The sequence below is a fragment of the Dendrobates tinctorius genome, unplaced genomic scaffold (assembly GCF_039654945.1).
Source record: "Dendrobates tinctorius isolate UK_male_01 unplaced genomic scaffold, ASM3965494v1 ptg000151l, whole genome shotgun sequence".
Lineage (NCBI taxonomy): Eukaryota > Metazoa > Chordata > Amphibia > Anura > Dendrobatidae > Dendrobates > Dendrobates tinctorius.
The window spans coordinates 17,069,663-17,088,836 of NW_027361818.1; the positions used below are offsets into that span (position 1 = coordinate 17,069,663).

Below are 19,174 nucleotides of genomic sequence, written 5' to 3' on the forward strand. Positions count from 1 at the left end.
TAGGAAATACATACAAAGAAAAAAGTCCTTTATTTGAACAAAACACTCCTCGACAGATCCCCTCTTTTACCCATCTATTGAGATGCAATTAAAAGAAAAAATCAAAGTAATCCTTACCTATCCGCACTAATCCATAACGATGAGGTCCCATGATGATCCCCAACTGCTCCATCCAGAAGCAGGGCTGAGCTGTGACCAATGTGACTCCTTAGCACGTACAGCAGAACATACTGACAGTAGCACGTAGATCTGTCTGCTATGATGAGCAATAACGTCACTAAGGTTATGGAAGTTCATAGCTGATGGACTGCGATAACTTTACTGAGGTCACCTAAGTTTACAGTCGCCGGTTCTCAAGAGTTCAGTGCCAGGTACAGACTTTACTGTTTCCAAGTTTTCTGAAGATCTTCTACAGGTGATATAGTTTTTGCCAGTGTGAATGTGGGAGCCAGACTGTGAAACCTCTTGTGAAGTTAATAGCTGAACCTGTGATATTGCGACTTGTTTATCAATGTGCTCCCTCCATAAGCTGCTGTAAGGACACCAGTTTAACATTTGAAATGTCTCCTAATCATGTTTGACCCTGTAAACTGATTTTCTCTCCAACTCCCAATTTTCTTAGTATTGTTTGCTGCTAATTTTGACCCACCTCCTACAAAAGGAAACATTTTGATGTTTTTTTTGAGCCACTTTAGGTTCGCAATCCACCTCTATTTGTCTAAGTCGAAATTCTTCCCAGTTCATTACTTCATTAAAAAGATATTCTCAGTGGTCTATGTGGAAAATATTTATAAAAAAAATCAGAATGCTATTGAAACGGCATTTATATGTCAATGTAAAAATGTTGTGCAGAGATGGATGGCACATTGCTTTAAATAAAACTGAGCAATGCATCCGGTCTAGAAGCAAGGCAGTTAACTTTCTTGAAGGTTGCTGCAGTATAATAGTCAACAAACTTGTGTGTCCTTCAAGCTTTTGTATGAGATCAAATTTTATGCTTTATCCTTTTTGCTAATATTAAAGAAGGTCTAATTCTTTTAATCACTAATGGCTAAATTTTCTTTCTTAAAATATATATCTACAGCTCTCAAGCAAATAGACCTCCATGTGCCCCACCACGCAGGTCCATTACTTGCCACAGATGCAGAGAATAGCTATCTCGTACACTGGAGAGCACATCAGAAGCCTCTACGTATTGTACGTACCGGAGTTAAAGAGTTACATTACATTGCTACAGAGCTGGATGGACTGGGAGCTCGGGAAGGAATGGTGATCGTCCTGAATTGCTGGGCTCATTTTTCCACCTATCCATTAGAACTGTATATTCAACGTCTCTGGTATATTCGCGAAGCTGTAACTAGACTTTTGGAACATAGCCCTGACACAAAGATAATTATTAAGTCAGCCAACACTGGATACAATTTTCCCTTTGTTAATGACTGGTTGTCCTATCAGTTGGACACAGTTATGAGAGCCATATTTTCCAAGCTGCCGGTCACTATATTAGATACCTGGCAAATGACCTCTTGCCATCGAGAACCAGAGGATCTTCACCCAAAAAAGATCATTATAAAAAATGAAGTGGATCTGATGTTGTCCTTTATATGTCCTAAATAATGTGAAGTACAGTGACATAAGTGGCATTAAAGAGGTCGTCCACTACACTACTTCAGCATTGTTGACATACCCTTAGGGTAGGTCATCAATGTCTAACCAGTTGGGGTTTGACATCTTGCACCCCCACCAATGAGACGTTATCAGTGTGGTAGTGGCTGAAAGTCGGAGATGTTCTCTTGAAGAGCTGGCAGGGTACTACACATCTGCCTCGTAATCAAATCAATAAAGGGCGGATGTGTAGTACCCAGCCATGGCCATCAGAAGATGGCCAGCTCCACAAGTGAGTATTTCCAGCCGGCAGTCACCGACATCAAGAACGTCTGATGTCTGATCAGTGAGGGTGCCGGACGTCAGAACCTGACCAATCAGACAATCACTTATCCTAGGGATAGGTCATCAATATCAAAGTAGGGGACAACCTCTGTAAGTTATGCGTCCAGCTGAATCTGTAGCTTTGCCATTGAATAGGTTCTTCTTTGAGCATAAATTATTACTGCAATAAGTAGGAATGTGAAAATCAATCTTTTCGGTATTAAATGGAAGTTAAAACTGAGTAGTCTTGAAAGCTTGCTATTTGTTATGACCTTTACAATTAGCCGTAAAAAGGTAGCAACCACTGTGGAATCTCAGACTTTGATATTTTTCTATCCACTAATATGGAACAAAGATATAAATTTTTCCTATATCAGTAATTTGATAAATTTCTAAAAATTTGTAATTTCAAACTTTGAATTATTATTAGTGATAATTGAATAGTGAAATGTTCAGATTCGGGAAAATCGACACAAATCATTTCTAATATCCGTGCATTCGTACCAAAGAACGAATACAATGCAAGTCAAAGGGAAAATCGAATATAATTCTGCTGGACCCAACAAACAGGTCTGGGGGCATGAGAAAAATGTTGAAATGGAGGGGAAAGAGCTAAACCTAAATGGGAACAGCATGGAGAAGATGCCGGCATGCCTCTCTGAGTCACATATGGTATCTGGGAATAATGGTGTCAGACTATTACGCCGGTTTTACGGATTTTTAAAACGACCTAACAAACCAAACCCAATTTTTTTTAAAAGGGAACGAAAGCTAATAAACATTTTTTTCCTTCATAAATACATGTATATAACGTTTTGGCTTAAGTTTTTCCTTTAGTATTTGTGAGGGCTCTCACTCCTACATTTGGGAGGTCCATTCCTCATGCCAAATAGTCAGCAAGATAGTGGAATACATATTCCCCATTCCTTTGCAATGCCATTTCAAACATGCAAATTAGATTTTTGGGCTTTGCCAGCCACCACCACCAGATCCACCATCATGTCATTATGCAGACCTTACTTACAATTTGCATACTGTCAGCAGTTGCCATGAAACCTCAGTTTAGTAAGGGTCCTCAGGTGGCCCTTTATCCTCCATTTGGGAGAGCTCTCACTCCTACAATTCAGAGGTCCCTCCCTCATGCCAAATAGTTAGCATGATAGTGGAATACATATTCTACCAGACACCAAAAGCATTAGAATTAAATTCTGTTTTCGGTGTATGCAAGCAAGGGCTAATATTGTGGTCAGTCTGTCAGGCCTGAAACCCATGTCAGGCGCCAGCTGAAAAATACTCCCATCACCGGCGCCTGCTCTCGGTGTTATCATGGGAGCAGTCACTCTCATCATTTGGCGCCTGTGACTGGAAGTAAAATTTTACCGCTGGTCACAGCTGCTGGCTCACACTGTTATCTGACAGCATGGGAAGCAAGGCTCTTTGACCGACTGTAATAATCTTACTGCCGATCAGAGGCACTGTTTGTCACACTGTCACGCAGATGATATTGTGTCAAACAACAGATATTTGTACCCCCATTAATCTGAATGAGATCCAGGTTCAGCTTTCATTTAATTTTTTGGTACCCAAATCAATTTTTTTTTTTAAATGTTAGTCCAAATTTGCCGAACTAGACCATCCAGGAGTTTGGAGTTCCTAAACCTCTTCTGAGAACCACCTGAAGAAAATATTTGGTGACTTCAAAATGCATCGAGAAGTATTACTATATTACTATCTACATTACTATTATCTATTCATTCATATCTCTGGGATTACTATCCTTTAAGCTGCTATGTGTACTCTGCACCCTCCAGCCCACCTGTGGGTGTACTGTTAATTTAACTCACTGTTTGTTTTCTAGCAGTCTGAGAAAAAAATAATTGGCATCAGCCCCCCATTGCCATTAGTAGGCCAAATAAATAATTTGTCAGGACCTCTGTGCATTTTCAAGTATTGTTTTCAATAGATCACATCAGACATCTTTTCACCATTTCTAGGCCTCAAAAAGAAATTTTCTGGACCAGTTTATGTTTTTTATTAGTCTGGGAAAGAAATAATTAGCATCAGCCAGTTAGTTGTGACGGGAGATGAGTCACCTTCCATCTTTCCCCTGAAAACATCAATGCTACTGTGGTGTTTTAATGTGAATAATGTTATGTTCCTGATATGTTTTTTCGTTACAAAAATTGTAATTCCCCCGTGGGCTCCAGTAATATGTAATGTTCACAAGATGTCACTGTCTAAAATGTGGGAAATGTAGGTTAAAGGTGAAGTTTGACCAGTAACCAAGCAGGCATAAAGGCATTCTGATGCCAGCCAGCCGAGATTGGAGAGGGGGAACTAAGAGTTAGTGTCAAGTATAGGAAGTGACATGGACAGTGAAATGGGAGAAATTGTAAGCAGCAGGCACAGTTCAGGGGCTGGTAGGGATAACGGGAGCATAGGACTTTGGAGCAGTGGATTGCCCGGCAGCCACTCCACATGACTCCCCTTTTTTCAGCCTGGGAACCTCGATATAGACTTTGGGGCCTGGTCGGTGGAAAATGATGCAGGGGATGATGAATTCCTAGATCCCACATGGAGCAGAGACCAGCCTATCAGTGCCAGGAAAATGAAGAGGAGGTGGCCACACTACCACAGTAGTACAGCAAAAGAGGAAGCAGGGTGCAAAGGCACAGCAGGAAGTCCATAGCCATTACATTGGCTTCTACTGCCCACCGGGCTGCTGATATAAGCATGCCAAAGACTGCTCAAAAGGGCTCCCTGGCTTAGCATTTTTTCTAAAAATGCACTGTCGACCAGCGGCAGGTTCGTTTGCACTCTGTGGTATGAGACCCTGAAGAGAGGCGTAAATGTTCTTAATCTGAGCACCACCTGAACGATGAGGCATCTGAATTCTGAGCATGAGGTGCAGTGGAGTACACACCTTGAAAAGCTTGATCCTTCTTATGCTGCGGTCTAAGCCTCTTCCTCCTACTCATGATCTAAAGGGCCACCTGCATCTCTGGAAAGGGAGGATGTGACAGCATCACCACTACCACCACCACCAGTGTCGCTAAACATCTACACACCGTCACATGGAAGTGTTCAGCTTTTTATCCCCAAATCCTAGAGAGAATGAAGAGTTACCAACCTAGATACCTATGAACCATTATTCTGAATTACAGCATTTCCAAATTATTGGTGTTTGAAATGTGGCCATTTTGACTGATGGAGACAGACAGTTTTAAGAGACTCATCAGTGCCTGCTCTTGCTGTTATTAGCACCATCAGGCATCGACTAATAAGCATTGTAGTACCATAAGCTGATGCTAGTGACCAGAGGGAAACTTTTTACCTCTGATCACAGCTGCCGGCTCACGCTGTAATTTGACAGCGTTGGAGCTGCAGCTCTATGACCAGTGGGAATGATCTACAGTATCACCGGTCACAGTCACAGCTGTGGAGTCACGCTGACATCTATCAGCATGTCCCTGCAGCACTCTGACCAATGGTGTTGATCTTAACACAATCAGAACCCACCGTGTCATGATCCAGGTTGGATTATGACAGATAAATGCACTAGGAACTTTTTTTTTCCTTCAAGCCTTTGGCTTTAAGGTAGTTTTGCCCCCGGTGGCCATTAGGGTCATTGCACTGTGGTGATTTCAGTTCTAGTTTTGCCCCCAGTGGCCGGTAGGGTCTTTGCACTCTGGTTTCTTTAGTTTAGTGCACGTGATTATCACTAACAGGTGTGATTGCTCTGGTTTAACTGTATGGGTGTGTCTTGTTCTCTCACTCACTGTTGGTGATATTGCTCATTTCCAACCAAGTCTGGTGGAGGAAGGAACTACAGAGAGGAGTTCCTTGCAGCTCAGGCAGAGCTCTGGTGTAGTAGCTTCAGGTGGAAGCTGAATTCTGATGGTAGACTCTGTTGCTGGGAGCAAGAGCAACAGAGCAAAGCTAAGTGGTGTTACCCCTGTTTTGTAACTTTCCTTTTGTGTGTTTTAGTGCAGTGGTGGGATTAGTTTCTGCACCGTCCATTTCACTAGAAAGGGCTAGGTGCAGGCGAGCTAGGGTTTTTAGGTTCCTGATCAGCGCCTGGTGCGGAACCGGCCTAGGGATCGTTAGCAGTGTAGAGATACTGACTCAGGGGAGTGCAGGAGGTCTCCACGTCCCCGTTCCCTATCGCAGGGCCCACCATTGTATCAGTTTCCCTGGTGTTTCCCTTTATTATTTAAATTCTCCCTGCTGGAGGCGGTGTATCCAGTTATATGTGTAATTCTGAAATTCGCCTGCTGGAGGCGGTGTATCTGGCTGCACATTATATTATTTAAATTCGGACTCTGAGCACAAATTGGAATGTGGAAAATTCTTGCCGACTTTGAGATTGGCGAACATTTTTTAAACAATTTCGCTCATTTCTACTGATGACACCATCATCAGTGTTACTATACCACTTATATACTTGCTGGAAAAAACAATTCAAGTCATGATGGATGAGATGCTGGCACAGGAGGAAGATTAAAAGGAGGAGGAGCAGTGCCAATTCACACAGATATTAGGCCTGTCACCCACACATGATTCGGTTACTTTCCTAACATCGGAAAGGTATCAAAATGGGCAGCCAGGGTACAGTTTGGCAGGATGATGATAATGGGAGGGAGGAGGAACAATGGGGTTCACAGCAGGGTGGCCCGTAAAGAACCTCACAGCCATCACTAGAGCTTGGGAGATAGAGTACCAAGATGATATACAGTGGGTATGGAAAGTATTCAGACCCTTTTAAATTTTGTACTCTTTGTTTCTTTGCAGCCATTTGGTAAATTCAAAAACATTTTTTTCTCATTACTGTACACTCTGCAGTGTCTGCACCCAATCTTGACAGAAAAAAACAGAAATGTAGAAATTTTAGCAAATTTATTAAAAAGGAAAAAAATGAAATATCACATGGTCATAACCAGTATTCAGACCCTTTGCTCAGTATTGAGTAGAACCACCTTTAGAGCAAGTAGAGCCATGAGTCTTCTTGGGAATGATGCATCAAGTTTTTCACACCTAAATTTGGGCATCCTCTGCCATTCTTCTTTGAAATTATACAAACGGAAAAGAGCAAAACAAAATATATAGAGAAAAAATCAACTAAATATAGCCAAGTAATTAAATACCAAAAAATACTTGGTTAAGGAGTAAATGGCAGACCATTCGGAAATTAGAATACAAAAAGAAGGAAAAAAACGAACAAAGAAGTCTGTCATGTCCGCCATGTCTGCCCTGTCTGTTTTCTCTCAAGAACTCCTGGAGCGATGTGCATGCACATATCTTGTTTGCTTTCCTGCTTGTTCCCTAGAGCAGTGTGCACACTCACCTCATGTCTGAGCTGCAGGATGCCTGCGTTTCTGCTCTGTCTTCTGTGATCTTCTCGTTATGTCTAGAGTCTCTGATCGGGTGTCCCTGTCTGGATCCTGCACTGTCTGGTTTGGTAATCATCTCGTCATGTCTAGAACTCTGATCATGTGACCTGTCTAGGTTTCAGCACTGATTCTGCAGTCGTCTCGTCATGTCTAGAACTCTGATCATGTGACCTGTCTAGGTTTCAGCACTGATTCTGCAGTCGTCTCGTCATGTCTGGAACTCCGATCATGTGACTACGCTCTGTTATCCTGTGGATCTGAACCCGGAAGTGCTCCCCTGGTCTTGACCTGGAAGAGGAGGTGCTATGCCCTATATCAGGCTGCCCCTTCCTACCTTCCTATGCTCAGGGCCTGAGTATTGTGTGGTGTCCCTGCATGGCTGCTTGGTCTGTGGGGCGCTCCCGCTATTCTGTGCCCTTGCACTCTGCTCTGTCGTGCATCTCTGCACACGCTCCGTGCTCGTATTCCGTCTCTGGTCTCGTGTCTTGTCTAGTGTTTGTCCTTCGTGCCTTGTTTGTCCCTGCGCTGCTTTGCCTTGTAGTCCTTGTTTGCTCTGATTCTGTTCCGTGTTCCTGTCCTCGTGTCATGTCTCGCTCTGCTTTGTGGCTTCAGGTACCCTGCCTCTGTCTCTGTCCCTGGCGTGTCCTTACACCTGCAGGTCTCCGCTCTGATCCTCTCCCTGGCGTGTCTCTACACGTGCAGGCCTCCGCTCTGAACCTCTCCCTGGTGTGTCTCTACACGTGCAGGTCTCCGCTCTGAACCTCTCCCTGGCGTGTCTCTACACGTGCAGGCCTCCGCTCTGAACCTCTCCCTGGCGTGTCTCTACACGTGCAGGCCTCCGCTCTGAACCTCTCCCTGGCGTGTCTCTACACGTGCATGTCTCTGCTCTGAGCCTCTCCCTGGCGTGTCTCTACACGTTCAGGTCTCCGCTCTGAACCTCTCCCTGGTGTGTCTCTACACGTGCAGGCCTCCGCTCTGAACCTCTCCCTGGCGTATCTCTACACGTGCAGGCCTCGCTCTGAACCTCTCCTTGGCGTGTCTCTACATGTGCATGCCTCGCTCTGTACCCTGTCTAGTCCCAAGGTCCTTCCTTGGCCCGGCTCTGGGCTTCGGCCTACGCTCCGCTGCTAGACTGTCCCTGTCCCTGGCATGCTCTTTGCATGAGCAGGTCTCTACCTCGTTCTTTGAATTGTCCCTCATGTTTTGTGCGCTCTTGCACATTTCGTACAAGGCTTTGCCATGCTGTCTCGCATGTGGCTCTGTCCTGAACCCTTTGCCTAGCCCTGCCTTGTGGCTCCGTGCCTCCGTGCACGTGCCTGGTTGCTTGTGCCTACCTGGTGTGCCTCAGCCGTGCCACCTCTAGCCGTGCTCGCCTGTGTGCCCCAGCTGTGCCCCGTCCAGTGCTATAGTGGTCTGCCTGCGTGGCCCCACAGCGGTGCCGCCTCTAGTCATGCCCGCTTGCAAATGCCATCGTCGGTACCACCTGCCGGTGCTCCCAGCCGTGGTCTCTGTGCTCACTTGCACTCACGCTGGTTCTCGCACTGTGCCTTTTCATTCTACTCTTGCACAAAGCCTTTGTCTCCTTTTGCTCCTTTCTGTACTCTAGTTTGCCTGCCGGATTCCGTAACCTGCCGACCACTGCCAGAGGTCCGGACCTAGACGACTGCGGCCTGATGTCCGGAGCTGATGTACGTAGCCTGATTCCTGGACCCTGTCGGTCGATGCCAGCACCCCGGATTCCGATGCCATTGAACCTGACCCGTCCCTAGCATGCCCCTCGGCATGCGCAGGTCTCTGACCTGTGAACCTGTTCCTGGCATGTCCGTTGACACGCACCATGTCACTAACTCTGTTGTTTCCTTGCATGGAACCCTGGCTAACTTCTGGATATCCGGATCCTGCCAATCACCCTCTGAGCTACAGACCCTGATGCCCTGGTTGATCGTGGACTGTTGTCCGGAGTCCGATGTCCGTGTACCATCTGCACGTTCCATGCCTGGACCTTGGCGTGCCATTGCACGAACCCTGTTTCATGAACTCTGTGTGTTCACGTTTGCTCCTGTTGCACCCTGAAGAGTTCCACAAGTCTTGGACCTCGGCGTGCTCTTGCACGCACCTTGTCTTATGTTCTGTGTGTTCACGTTTTGCACCTGTTGTACCTGAAGTCTTCCTTAATGAAGTTCCTTTGAATTAACGACTTGTCTTGCCTTGTCTTGTTTCCCTGAGCCGGCCGTCTGGTCCAGCTGCCGTGGTGGCTCACCCCCTTGGTCTTGCCCCTGACACTCCCTGTATAGGGGGTGGTTCTCATTAGGTCAGCTCGCCCTAGGTGGGTGGGTGCCATGGCCCAGAGGGTCCACTCTTTCTAAGAAAAACAACTCAGCGTAAGCTGACACTCGTCACAAAGTCATATAAAAAATAATCATGAAAAAAAACAATCAGAGGTATTGATGATGTTTATTGGGACAAGAAATAGGGAAAACGTAACAATGATGTACACAATAACCAAGTGTATGACTGCCAAGAAGACGGGTGACCAAAAAATAAATTAAAAATATACAATTTCCAGAACACATAAATTCATGAATGGTGCCACCTAAATGCAGAATGGCTAGTTAATGTGCATGTATGAATCAATTATCCATTATAAAGTATGACAGCGCCAAAATTAAATATAGAGTGTCTGCAGAGGCAACCTTCTGGTCAGTCAAACACTTGGTTGTTGTGTACATCATGGTTACGTTTTCCCTCGTTTTTGTCCCTAAAAAAATCATCAATATTTCTGATTGCTTTTTTTCATGATTATTTGTTATATGACTTCTTTGTTTGTTTTTTTGTTCTGTTTGCCATTCTTTCTTGCAGATCCTCTCCTGTTCCATCAGACTGGATGGTGAACTTTGGTGGACAGCCATTTTTATGTCTCTCCAGAGATGCTCCATTGGGTTTAGGTCAGTGCTCTGGCTGGGCCAGTCAAGAATAGTCACAGAGTTGTTTTGAAGCCACTCCTTTATTATTTCAGCTGTGTGCTTAAGGTCACTGTTTTGTTGGAAGGTGAACCTTCGGCCAAGCCTAAGGTCCAGAGCACTCTGGAAGAGGTTTTCATCCAGGATATTTCTGTACTTGGCCACATTCATGTTTCCTTCAATGGCAACCAGTCTTTCTGTCCCTGCAGCTCAAAAACACTCCTATAAACATGATGCTGCCATCACCATATTTCACTGTTAGGATTGTATTGGTCAGGTGATGAGCAGTGCCTGGTTTTCTCCACACATACCGCTTAGAATTATCACCAAAAGGTCTTTTTTTGTCTCATCTGACCAAAGAATCTTATTTCTCATAGCCTGGGAGTCCTTCATGTATTTTTTAGCAAACTCTATGCAGGCTTTCATATGTCTTGCACTGAGGAGAGGCTTCCATCTAGCCACTCTGCCATAAAGGCCCGACTGGTGGAGGGCTGCAGTGATAGTTGACTTTGTGAAACATTCTCCCATCTCCGTACTGCAACTCTGGAGCTCAGCCACAGTGATCTTGGGGTTCTTTATTACCTCTCTCACCAAGGCTCTTCTCCAATGATTGCTCAGTTTGGCTGGACGGCCCAGTCTAGGAAGACTTCTGGTGGTCCCAAAATCCTTCCATTAAAGGGTTATAGAGGCCACTGTGCTATTATAAACCTTGAGTACTGCAGAAATTCTTTTGTAATCTTGGCCAGATCTGTGCCTTGCCACAATTCTGTCTCTGAGCTCCTTGGCCAGTTCCTTTGACCTCATGATTCTCATTTGGTGTGACATGCACTGTGAGCTGTGAGGTCTTATATAGACAGGTGTGCGCCTTTACAAATCAAGTCCTAAAAGTTTAATTAAACATAGCTGGACTCAAATGAAGGAGTTGACCCATCTCAAGGAGGATCACAAGGAAATGGACAGCATGTGACTTAATTATGAGTGTCTGAGCAAAGGGTCTGTATACTTATGACCATGTGATATTTCATTTTTTTTCTTTTTTAATAAATTTGCAAAAATTTCTACATTTCTGTTCTTTTCAGGCAAGATGGGGTGCAGAGTGTACATTATTTAATGAGAAAAAAAATGAACTTTTTTGAATTTACCAAATGGCTACAATGAAACAAAAAGTGAAAAATTTAAAGGGGTCTGAATACTTTCCATACCCACTGTACATCTTACCGAGGACAGCCTGGCACACACGAGCCAATTCGTGATGCAGTGCCTGAGGATTGACCACCGAGTTGGCCTTATGGCAACCAATACAGATTACTGGGTGGCCACCCTTATGGATCCTCACTACAAGGACGACTTATAAGCATTACTTCAGTGGAAAGGGATTGCAAAATGTGTGAATACTAACAAATGCTGGTACAAAAACTACTAATGGATTTCCCACCTGACAGTGTGGGATCAGTGGAACAACAAGGAAAAGCGGGAGGAGGAAGTTGCCAACATAGCTGAGGCACTGGCAGCACCTCGGAAGGTTGGGTTAGCATTGCTGAAATGTGGCAAAATTTTATGAGCATGCCAAAACAACAGCATCACCATCTGATATGGTCAATATTAGCAGGAGTCAGCATTACAACAACATGATAGAAGGGTATGTGTCCACTTTTATCCACGTACTAAAAGATGGGTCACCCCCATTTATCTTATGCCTTGCTGTCCTGTCCTGCAGCAAACGTACTGTCGGAATCTGTGTTTAGCATGGCATGGGTTGTCATCACAGACTCATCCGCCTGTCCACATCCAACATGGAGAAGCTAACATTCCATAAAATGAACCATGCGTGGGTCCCACATGACTAGTTCATACCTTTGGATGACCAAAAAACTATAGCAGAAGCATCCAGCTAATCTTCAACTCTGTTTGTGATTCATTTCATTTGAGAACCTCCTCCTCAAATTAAAAGAAAGAAGCTGTTTTGCCTATATCCTCCGCCTTTTCCACCTGTGCTGCCACATCCACATCCTCCTCCACTTGGACCTGTTGCTTCTGGTTTAAGATTTGTGTTGTTTATTTTGACTCTACTTAGCATAGGGACATTGCTGTAATGAGGGACAGTATTAGGTTTTGCATGTGAGCAATTTTACAAAAACACTCTCTATGCGTACTCTCACCTGTTTTTGTGATGGTACCATGTGTAGCCAAAAGTTTTTATAATCCTAAACTGAGCCAATGCGAGTGATGTGTGTGCAAACATATTTTTCTACTCTTAGGCAAGCATGTCTGCTTTAGTACTGTGCCAAAATCCGCTGTGTGTATTTTTTAAATTTCTGTGTGAGTAATGTCACTTTAAGCCGCTGTGCATACTCTGCAACCCTGCCTGTGGATGTACTCTTTGGTCATTGTCTAGGTGTGAAATTTGTTATCAGCTTCTGTTTGGGAAATTTTTAACTGGACTGCAGATAGAAATCCTCTCTTTGGACCACCAGCTCTATCCAAGACTATACTACAAGCCTTTCATTGGCAGAATTTGAAACATACATGTAAGGGGGTGTGGGCTTTACCCTTTTAAATATTCATGCTGCTATTTATATTTACCTGTATAGAATTGTTATATATTTCATTGTGTCATGTTTTCATATCCTTGTATGTTGTGTAATATAGGGACAGTGCAGTTAGGGAAACGGGCCTTTAGATAGGGCACTGAGTACATTGCATGTTATCTTTCAGCTGTAGGGCACTTAAGAGTTAATACTAGGAGGGGTAGCTGGGGAATAAGATAGAGAGACTTCCTGTACATAGTCAGTCAGGGGTAGACCCCTGTGTGCTGCTCAGGTGGCCTATGGCCTGGGCTGCTCAGCTACCATGAAACGTTAAAAGCAGAAGCCCAGCCATCCCTGGAAAGAAGTGAAAGAATTAGGAAGGAAGAGAAGAGTAAAGAGCACAGAATGCGCAGCAGTGGAGTGAAAAGTGAAGCAACTAGAGAAGAAATTAGAATGGGCCACTGTGAATGTGCTCTGGCAGGTTAACTGTAGACGTGGTGGACGACCCTGTAGGCAGTATTTCTGAGTGTGAGGCAAAGCACGCTGAAGGGAGATTTATTACAGTGGCATTTTCACTGGGCACCTCGTCCCGTCATGTCTTTGTGGCCTTTTCCATGACGTAGAAGAAGATGCAGGGAAAGACAGAAAAAATGTACTGCTGGTATTGTGAAGAATGTTCTGGAAGTGTAATGAATGTGCTGTGTCCTGAAGATAATAAACCTGTGTTGTTTAAAGTTGCCTTGGACTTTACCTCCTGTCCTTGGAGCTCAGGGAAGAACGGGGGACACAGCAATGAAGAAGTAGCTGCCAGCACAGTGAGTACGGGTTGTGCTGATATGACGGAGAGACCCTATCTTTCCGAGAAGAAGAGTTGGGGTAAGCGAAGCCCTGAGAATGGGGCCATGACTACAACCCTGTCGTTATCTTACATATGCTACTAGAAAAAAAAAAATTTCAACCATGCATGAATACTTTCAGCTAGGGATAATGAAATTTTATTACATTTCTAGTTCAATGGTTGTTCGAACTGGGGCCATAATTTAGAGGTGACCCAGTGGAACACAAAGTGAAGTAGCTGGAGGCACCCTCAGCCATCCAATCTCAAACTACTCAAGGGTGGAGTGGCAGAGTACACACGTGTAACAGAGAATCAGGATTCTATCCTGTAGAGGCAACCTGATAAACTTGTACTACTACCCGGTGGTGGTTAGTGTTATTACAAAGGAATCACTAACAGGTGTGATTCCTCTGGTCTAACTATAAAGGTTTGTCATGTGCTCTCACTGGTGTTGGTGATAGTGTTCATTTCAACCATCCTTGGTGGAGAAAGGAGCTAGAGAGAGTTCCTTGCAGCACAGTCAGAGTCCTGGTGTGGAAGGAGTCAGAGGGGATTTCCTTGCAGCTCTGACAGAGCTTGGTGGCAGCTATTCAGGAGGAAAGCTGCATTCTGGTGGTGGATTCTGTTGCCGGGAGCAAGAGCAACAGAGCAAAGCTAAGTGGTGTTTCCCTGTTTTGTGCCTTTCCTTTATATGTGTTTCAGTGCAGTGGTGGGATTAGTCTCTGCACCGGCCATTTCACTAGAAAGGGGTAGGTGCAGGGCGAGCTAGGGTTTAAAGGTATCCTGATCGGCGCCCGGTGCGGAACCGGCCTAGGGATCGGTAGGAGTGTAGAGACACTGACTCAGGGCAGTGCAGGAGGTCTCCACTTCCCCGTTCCCCATCGCAGGGCCCACCATTGTAATTGTTTCCCTGGTGTTTCCCCTTATTATTTAAATTCACCCTGCTGGAGGCGGTGTATCCAGTTTCACGTGTATTTCTGAAATTCGCCTGCTGGAGGTGGTGTGTCCGGCTGCACGTCTTATTATTTAAATTCGCCCTACTGGAGGCGGTGTATCCAGGGTTGCGTGTGTCAAATAAATTCGCCCTGCTGGTGGAGGTGTGTCCAGTCACACGTTGACCATTACAGAAACTTTGTAATTGGTATGAGAAGTTACATTCCTTTAATGAGCTTTAGGCCTGGTCACAAAGTTGAAATTATTGTTTAGGCACACTACTCATGCTGACAGAGTACACAGAGGCTTTTGGGCACAGTACCCCACAGAACCTAATAACAAATTTCACCTACAGAGCATGGGGTAAAAGAACCCCCGTAGGTCCACCACATCTTACACTGTGCACTGACGAGGGGCAGTACCCTGAAACACAGTGCCTGCAAATTGAGAGTTTGGTTCTCGCTCTTATCCTAATTAATATGGAAGGCTCATTATAGAGTTGATACTGACTTTTAAGATGGCTACTTCCATTTGGTTACACTAGATTTCTAGTTCTCTACCTCTCTGAAGAGACACTTTGCATTTTTCCCTCAAGGAGAATTGAAAGATTTAAAAATGTCCTCACCTTGACATGTCAGGCTGGACCTTTCATTCTCTGCAAGGAGAACAATTGACCCTTGGATCTAAAAAAAACTGAGAAACACACCCATAGTCAATGTGTAGGCAAAGCTTTCTTCATGCATTCAAAAAAGATGAGTGCTGTCCTTTCTCGGTCAAGGTAACCTTTGCTTGATCTGTAAACATTGCTACAACAATATTGGAAATGAAATGCTTATCTTATTTTAATAAAACATAATTTAATAAGGGAAATACTAGTGACGATCAAGCAGTAAGACGCTCTAGTGCTTGGCACACTAACCCAGCAGATTGGACGTTTGGTCGCTCGAGTAACGAGTATAATGGAAGTCAGAGGAAACTCAATCATTTTTCCAGAAGACCCTACCAGAAGGGCTGTTGGAGGGAAGGAAAATCAATGAAATGGATGGAAACAGTGCTCAAATGGAATGAGAACAGCATGGGAAGACCCCTGGAAGCCTCTCTGAGTCCCAGGTCACTGTGGGAGCAATGTTTTCAGTGTATTACCCCACTTTTACAGATGACAATAAAACATACAAAACCAAAGAGGAAATGGATTTTACATAAAAAAAATGTTAGGAAACATTCTTTCCTGTATAATGACTTGCATATAAGACAAATTTAAAAAAAAAGGAAAAAACAACAAAAAGCCTCTTCCCCCTCTTAGTAGCTGGGCCATCTCTCATCGTATTTCACCGTCTCCTATGATCACAGTAGATGATATAATAGAGGAGGAAATAAAACTATACCCACAGGTAGTCACCGGTAAATGTAATTTTTGCCATCTTATCTGGGCATGTGGTGTGTGTGATATGGTCAGACACATCCTGCTTAAGTTATGAAGTAAGGACTTTGAAAGTCACAAAGCCTATGCAGACAATGCAAGAACTGCCAAACATTAGAAGGAATAGGGACTCCGATACACCCTGCATTAGACATAATGGAAGGCCTCATACACATTCTATTAAAATTGTTAGGTAGAGGGACTATTATACTCATAAGAAATTAAAAGGAGGGACTGCAATGCACAATGGAAAACACATAAAAGAGGGCCTCACAAAATAATTTTCTCTTTTTTAACCCCTTTCTGTAATGTGATGTACTATCCCGTCCATGTGCCCTGGGACTTAATTCCCAAGGACGGGATAGTACATCTAATGCGATCAGCGGCGCCCACGTGGTGAGCGCCGCTGATTGCGGCCGGGTGTCAGCTTATTATCACAGCTGACACCAGGCACAATGTGTCAGGGGTGGTCACGGACCGCCCCCGACACATTAACCCCTTGTACACCGCAATCAAACACGATCGCGGTGTACCGGGGGTTTAAGGGAAGCATCGGCAGGGAGGGGGCTCCCTCCGTGCTTCCCTGAGCCCCCCACGGCAGCGCAATGTGCAGCGCTGCTGCGGGGGTCTCCATCCCTGCAGGTCCCCGAATCCAAGATGGCGACAGGGGCCTTCGGGGGCCTGCAGAGAGCTGGCTTCCTCACTGCCTGCAAAGCGCAGGCATGAGGAAGCCTTCTGCACTGCCTGTGACAGATTGCTGATCTGTCACAGTGATCTGTGATGTGACAGATCAGCGATCCGTCACAGGACAGTGATGTCCCACCTGGGACTATGTAATAAAGTTAAAATAAAAAAAAAAAGTGTAAAACTAATTTTAAAAAAATCGCTAAATAAATTAGTAAAAAAAAAAAATATTCCAGAATAAATTCATTTTTTGAAAATAAAAAAAAACAATAAAAGTACACTTATTTGGTATACCGCGTCCGTAACGACCCGCCCTATAAAACTGTCCCATTAGTTAACCCCTTTAGCGAACCCCTTAAAAAATAAAAACAAAAAATGAAGCAAAAAATAAAGATTTATTATCATACCACAGAACAAAAAGTGCAATAACGCGCGATCAAAATGACACATTTTTATATCCATGGTACCGCTGAAAACGTCATCTTGTCCCGCAAAAAACGAGCTGCGACACAGCATCATCAGCGAAAAAATAAAAAAGTTATAGCTCGCAGAATAAAGCGATGCAAAAATAATTATTTTTTACATAAAATTGTTTTCATTGCAAAAAACCGACAAAACATAAAAAAAGACCTAAATGAGGTATCGCTGTAACCGTACCGACCCGACGAATAAAACCGCTTTATCAATTTTACCGCACGCGGAACTGTGTAAACGCACCCCCCAAAAGAAATTCATGAAACGCTGGTTTTTGTTCATTCTGCGTCCCAAAAATCGGAATAAAAAGCGATCAAAAAATGTCACGTGCCCGAAAATGGTACCAATAAACCGTCAACTCGTCCCGCAAAGAATAAAACCTCACATGACTCGGTGGGTCAAAATACGGAAAAATTATAGCTCTCAATATGTGGTGATGCAAAAACTATTTTTACAATAAAAAGCGTCTTTTAGCGTGCGACAGCTGCCAAACATAAAAACCGCCATAAATAGTAAATCAAACCCCCCGTTATCACCCCCTTAGTTAGGGAAAAATAATAAAATAAAAAAAATGTATTTATTTCCATTTTCCCATTAGGGTTAGGGCTAGGGTTATGGCTAGGGTTAGGGTTAGGGCCAGGGTTAGGACTAGGGTTAGGGTTAGGGCTAGGGTTAGGGCTAGGGTTAGGGCTAGGGTTAGGGCTGAGATTAGGCATAGGGGTGTGTTGGGGTTCGGGTTGGAGTAATAATTGGGGGGTTTCCACTGTTTGGGCACATCAGGTGCTCTCCAATTGCAACATGGCGTCTGATCTCAATTCCAGCCAATTCTGCGTTGAAAAAGTCAAATGGTGCTCCTTCCCTTCCAAGCTCTGCCATGCGCCCAAGCAGTGTTTTACCCCCACATATAGGGTTTCATCATACTCAGGACAAATTGCAAAACAACTTTTGGTGTCCAATTTCTCCTGTTACCCTTTGGAAAATAAAAAATTGGGGGCAAGAATATCATTTTTGTGGAAAAAAATGATTTTTTTATTTTCACGCCCAGGCATTATAAACTTCTGTGAAGCACTTGGGGGTTCAAAGTGCTCACCACACATCTAGATAAGTTCCGTGGGGGGTCTAGTTTCCAAAATGGGATCACTTGTGTGAAGTTTCAATAGTTTAGGTACATCAGGGGCTCTCCAAACGCACATGACACCCGCAGACCAATTCATCAAAGTCTGCATTCCAAAACGTCACTGCTTCCCTTCCGAGCCCCGACGTGTGCCCATGCAGTAGTTTTCTCCCACATATGAGGTATCAGCGTACTCAAGACAAATTGGACAACAACTTTTGGGGTCCAATTTCTCCTGTTACCCTTGGGAAAATAAAAAAATTGGAGACTAATTGATCATGTTTGTGGAAAAAATACAATTTTTTTATTTTCATGCCTGGGCATTATAAACTTCTGTGAAGCCCTTGGGGGTTCAAAGTGCTCACCACACATCTAGATAGGTTCCTTAGGGGGTCTAGTTTCCAAAATGGCGTCACTTGTGGGGGGTTTCCACTGTTTTGGTACATCAGGGGCTCTCCAAAAGCAACATGACACCCGCAGACCATTCCACCAAAGTCTGCATTCCAATACTTCACTACTTCCCTTCCGAGCCCCGACATGTGCCCATACAGTAGTTTTCTCCCACATATGAGGTATCAGCGTACTCAGGACAAATTGGACAACAACTTTTGTTGTCTAATTTCTCTTTGTACCCTTGGGAAAATGAAAAAATTGGTGACTAAAAGATCATGTTTGTGGAAAAAATATGATTTTTTTATTTTCACGCCCGGGCGTTATAATCTTCTATGAAGCACTGGGGGGTTCAAAGTGCTTACCACACATCTAGATAAGTTCCTTGGGGGGGTCTAGTTTCCAAAATGGTGTCATTTGTGGGGAGTTTCTACTGTTTTGGTACATCAGGGGCTTTCCAAACGCGACATGGTGTCCGATCTCAATTCCAGCCAAAAACGTCAAATGGCGCTGC

General features: G+C 44.2%; 1 protein-coding gene across 1 annotated transcript in view; it reads left to right on the plus strand.

The window, feature by feature from the left end:
* LOC141049998 (NXPE family member 3-like) overlaps positions 1-1,796 on the plus strand; it is a 28,229-nt gene extending 26,433 nt beyond the window's left edge. Inside the window, exon 6 of the mRNA XM_073546837.1 lies at positions 1,085-1,796. Coding sequence (XP_073402938.1) covers positions 1,085-1,617 — 533 coding nt within the window. The 3' untranslated portion in view covers positions 1,618-1,796. The remainder of the gene's footprint in view (positions 1-1,084) is intronic.
* The last annotated feature ends 17,378 nt before the right edge of the window (positions 1,797-19,174 follow it).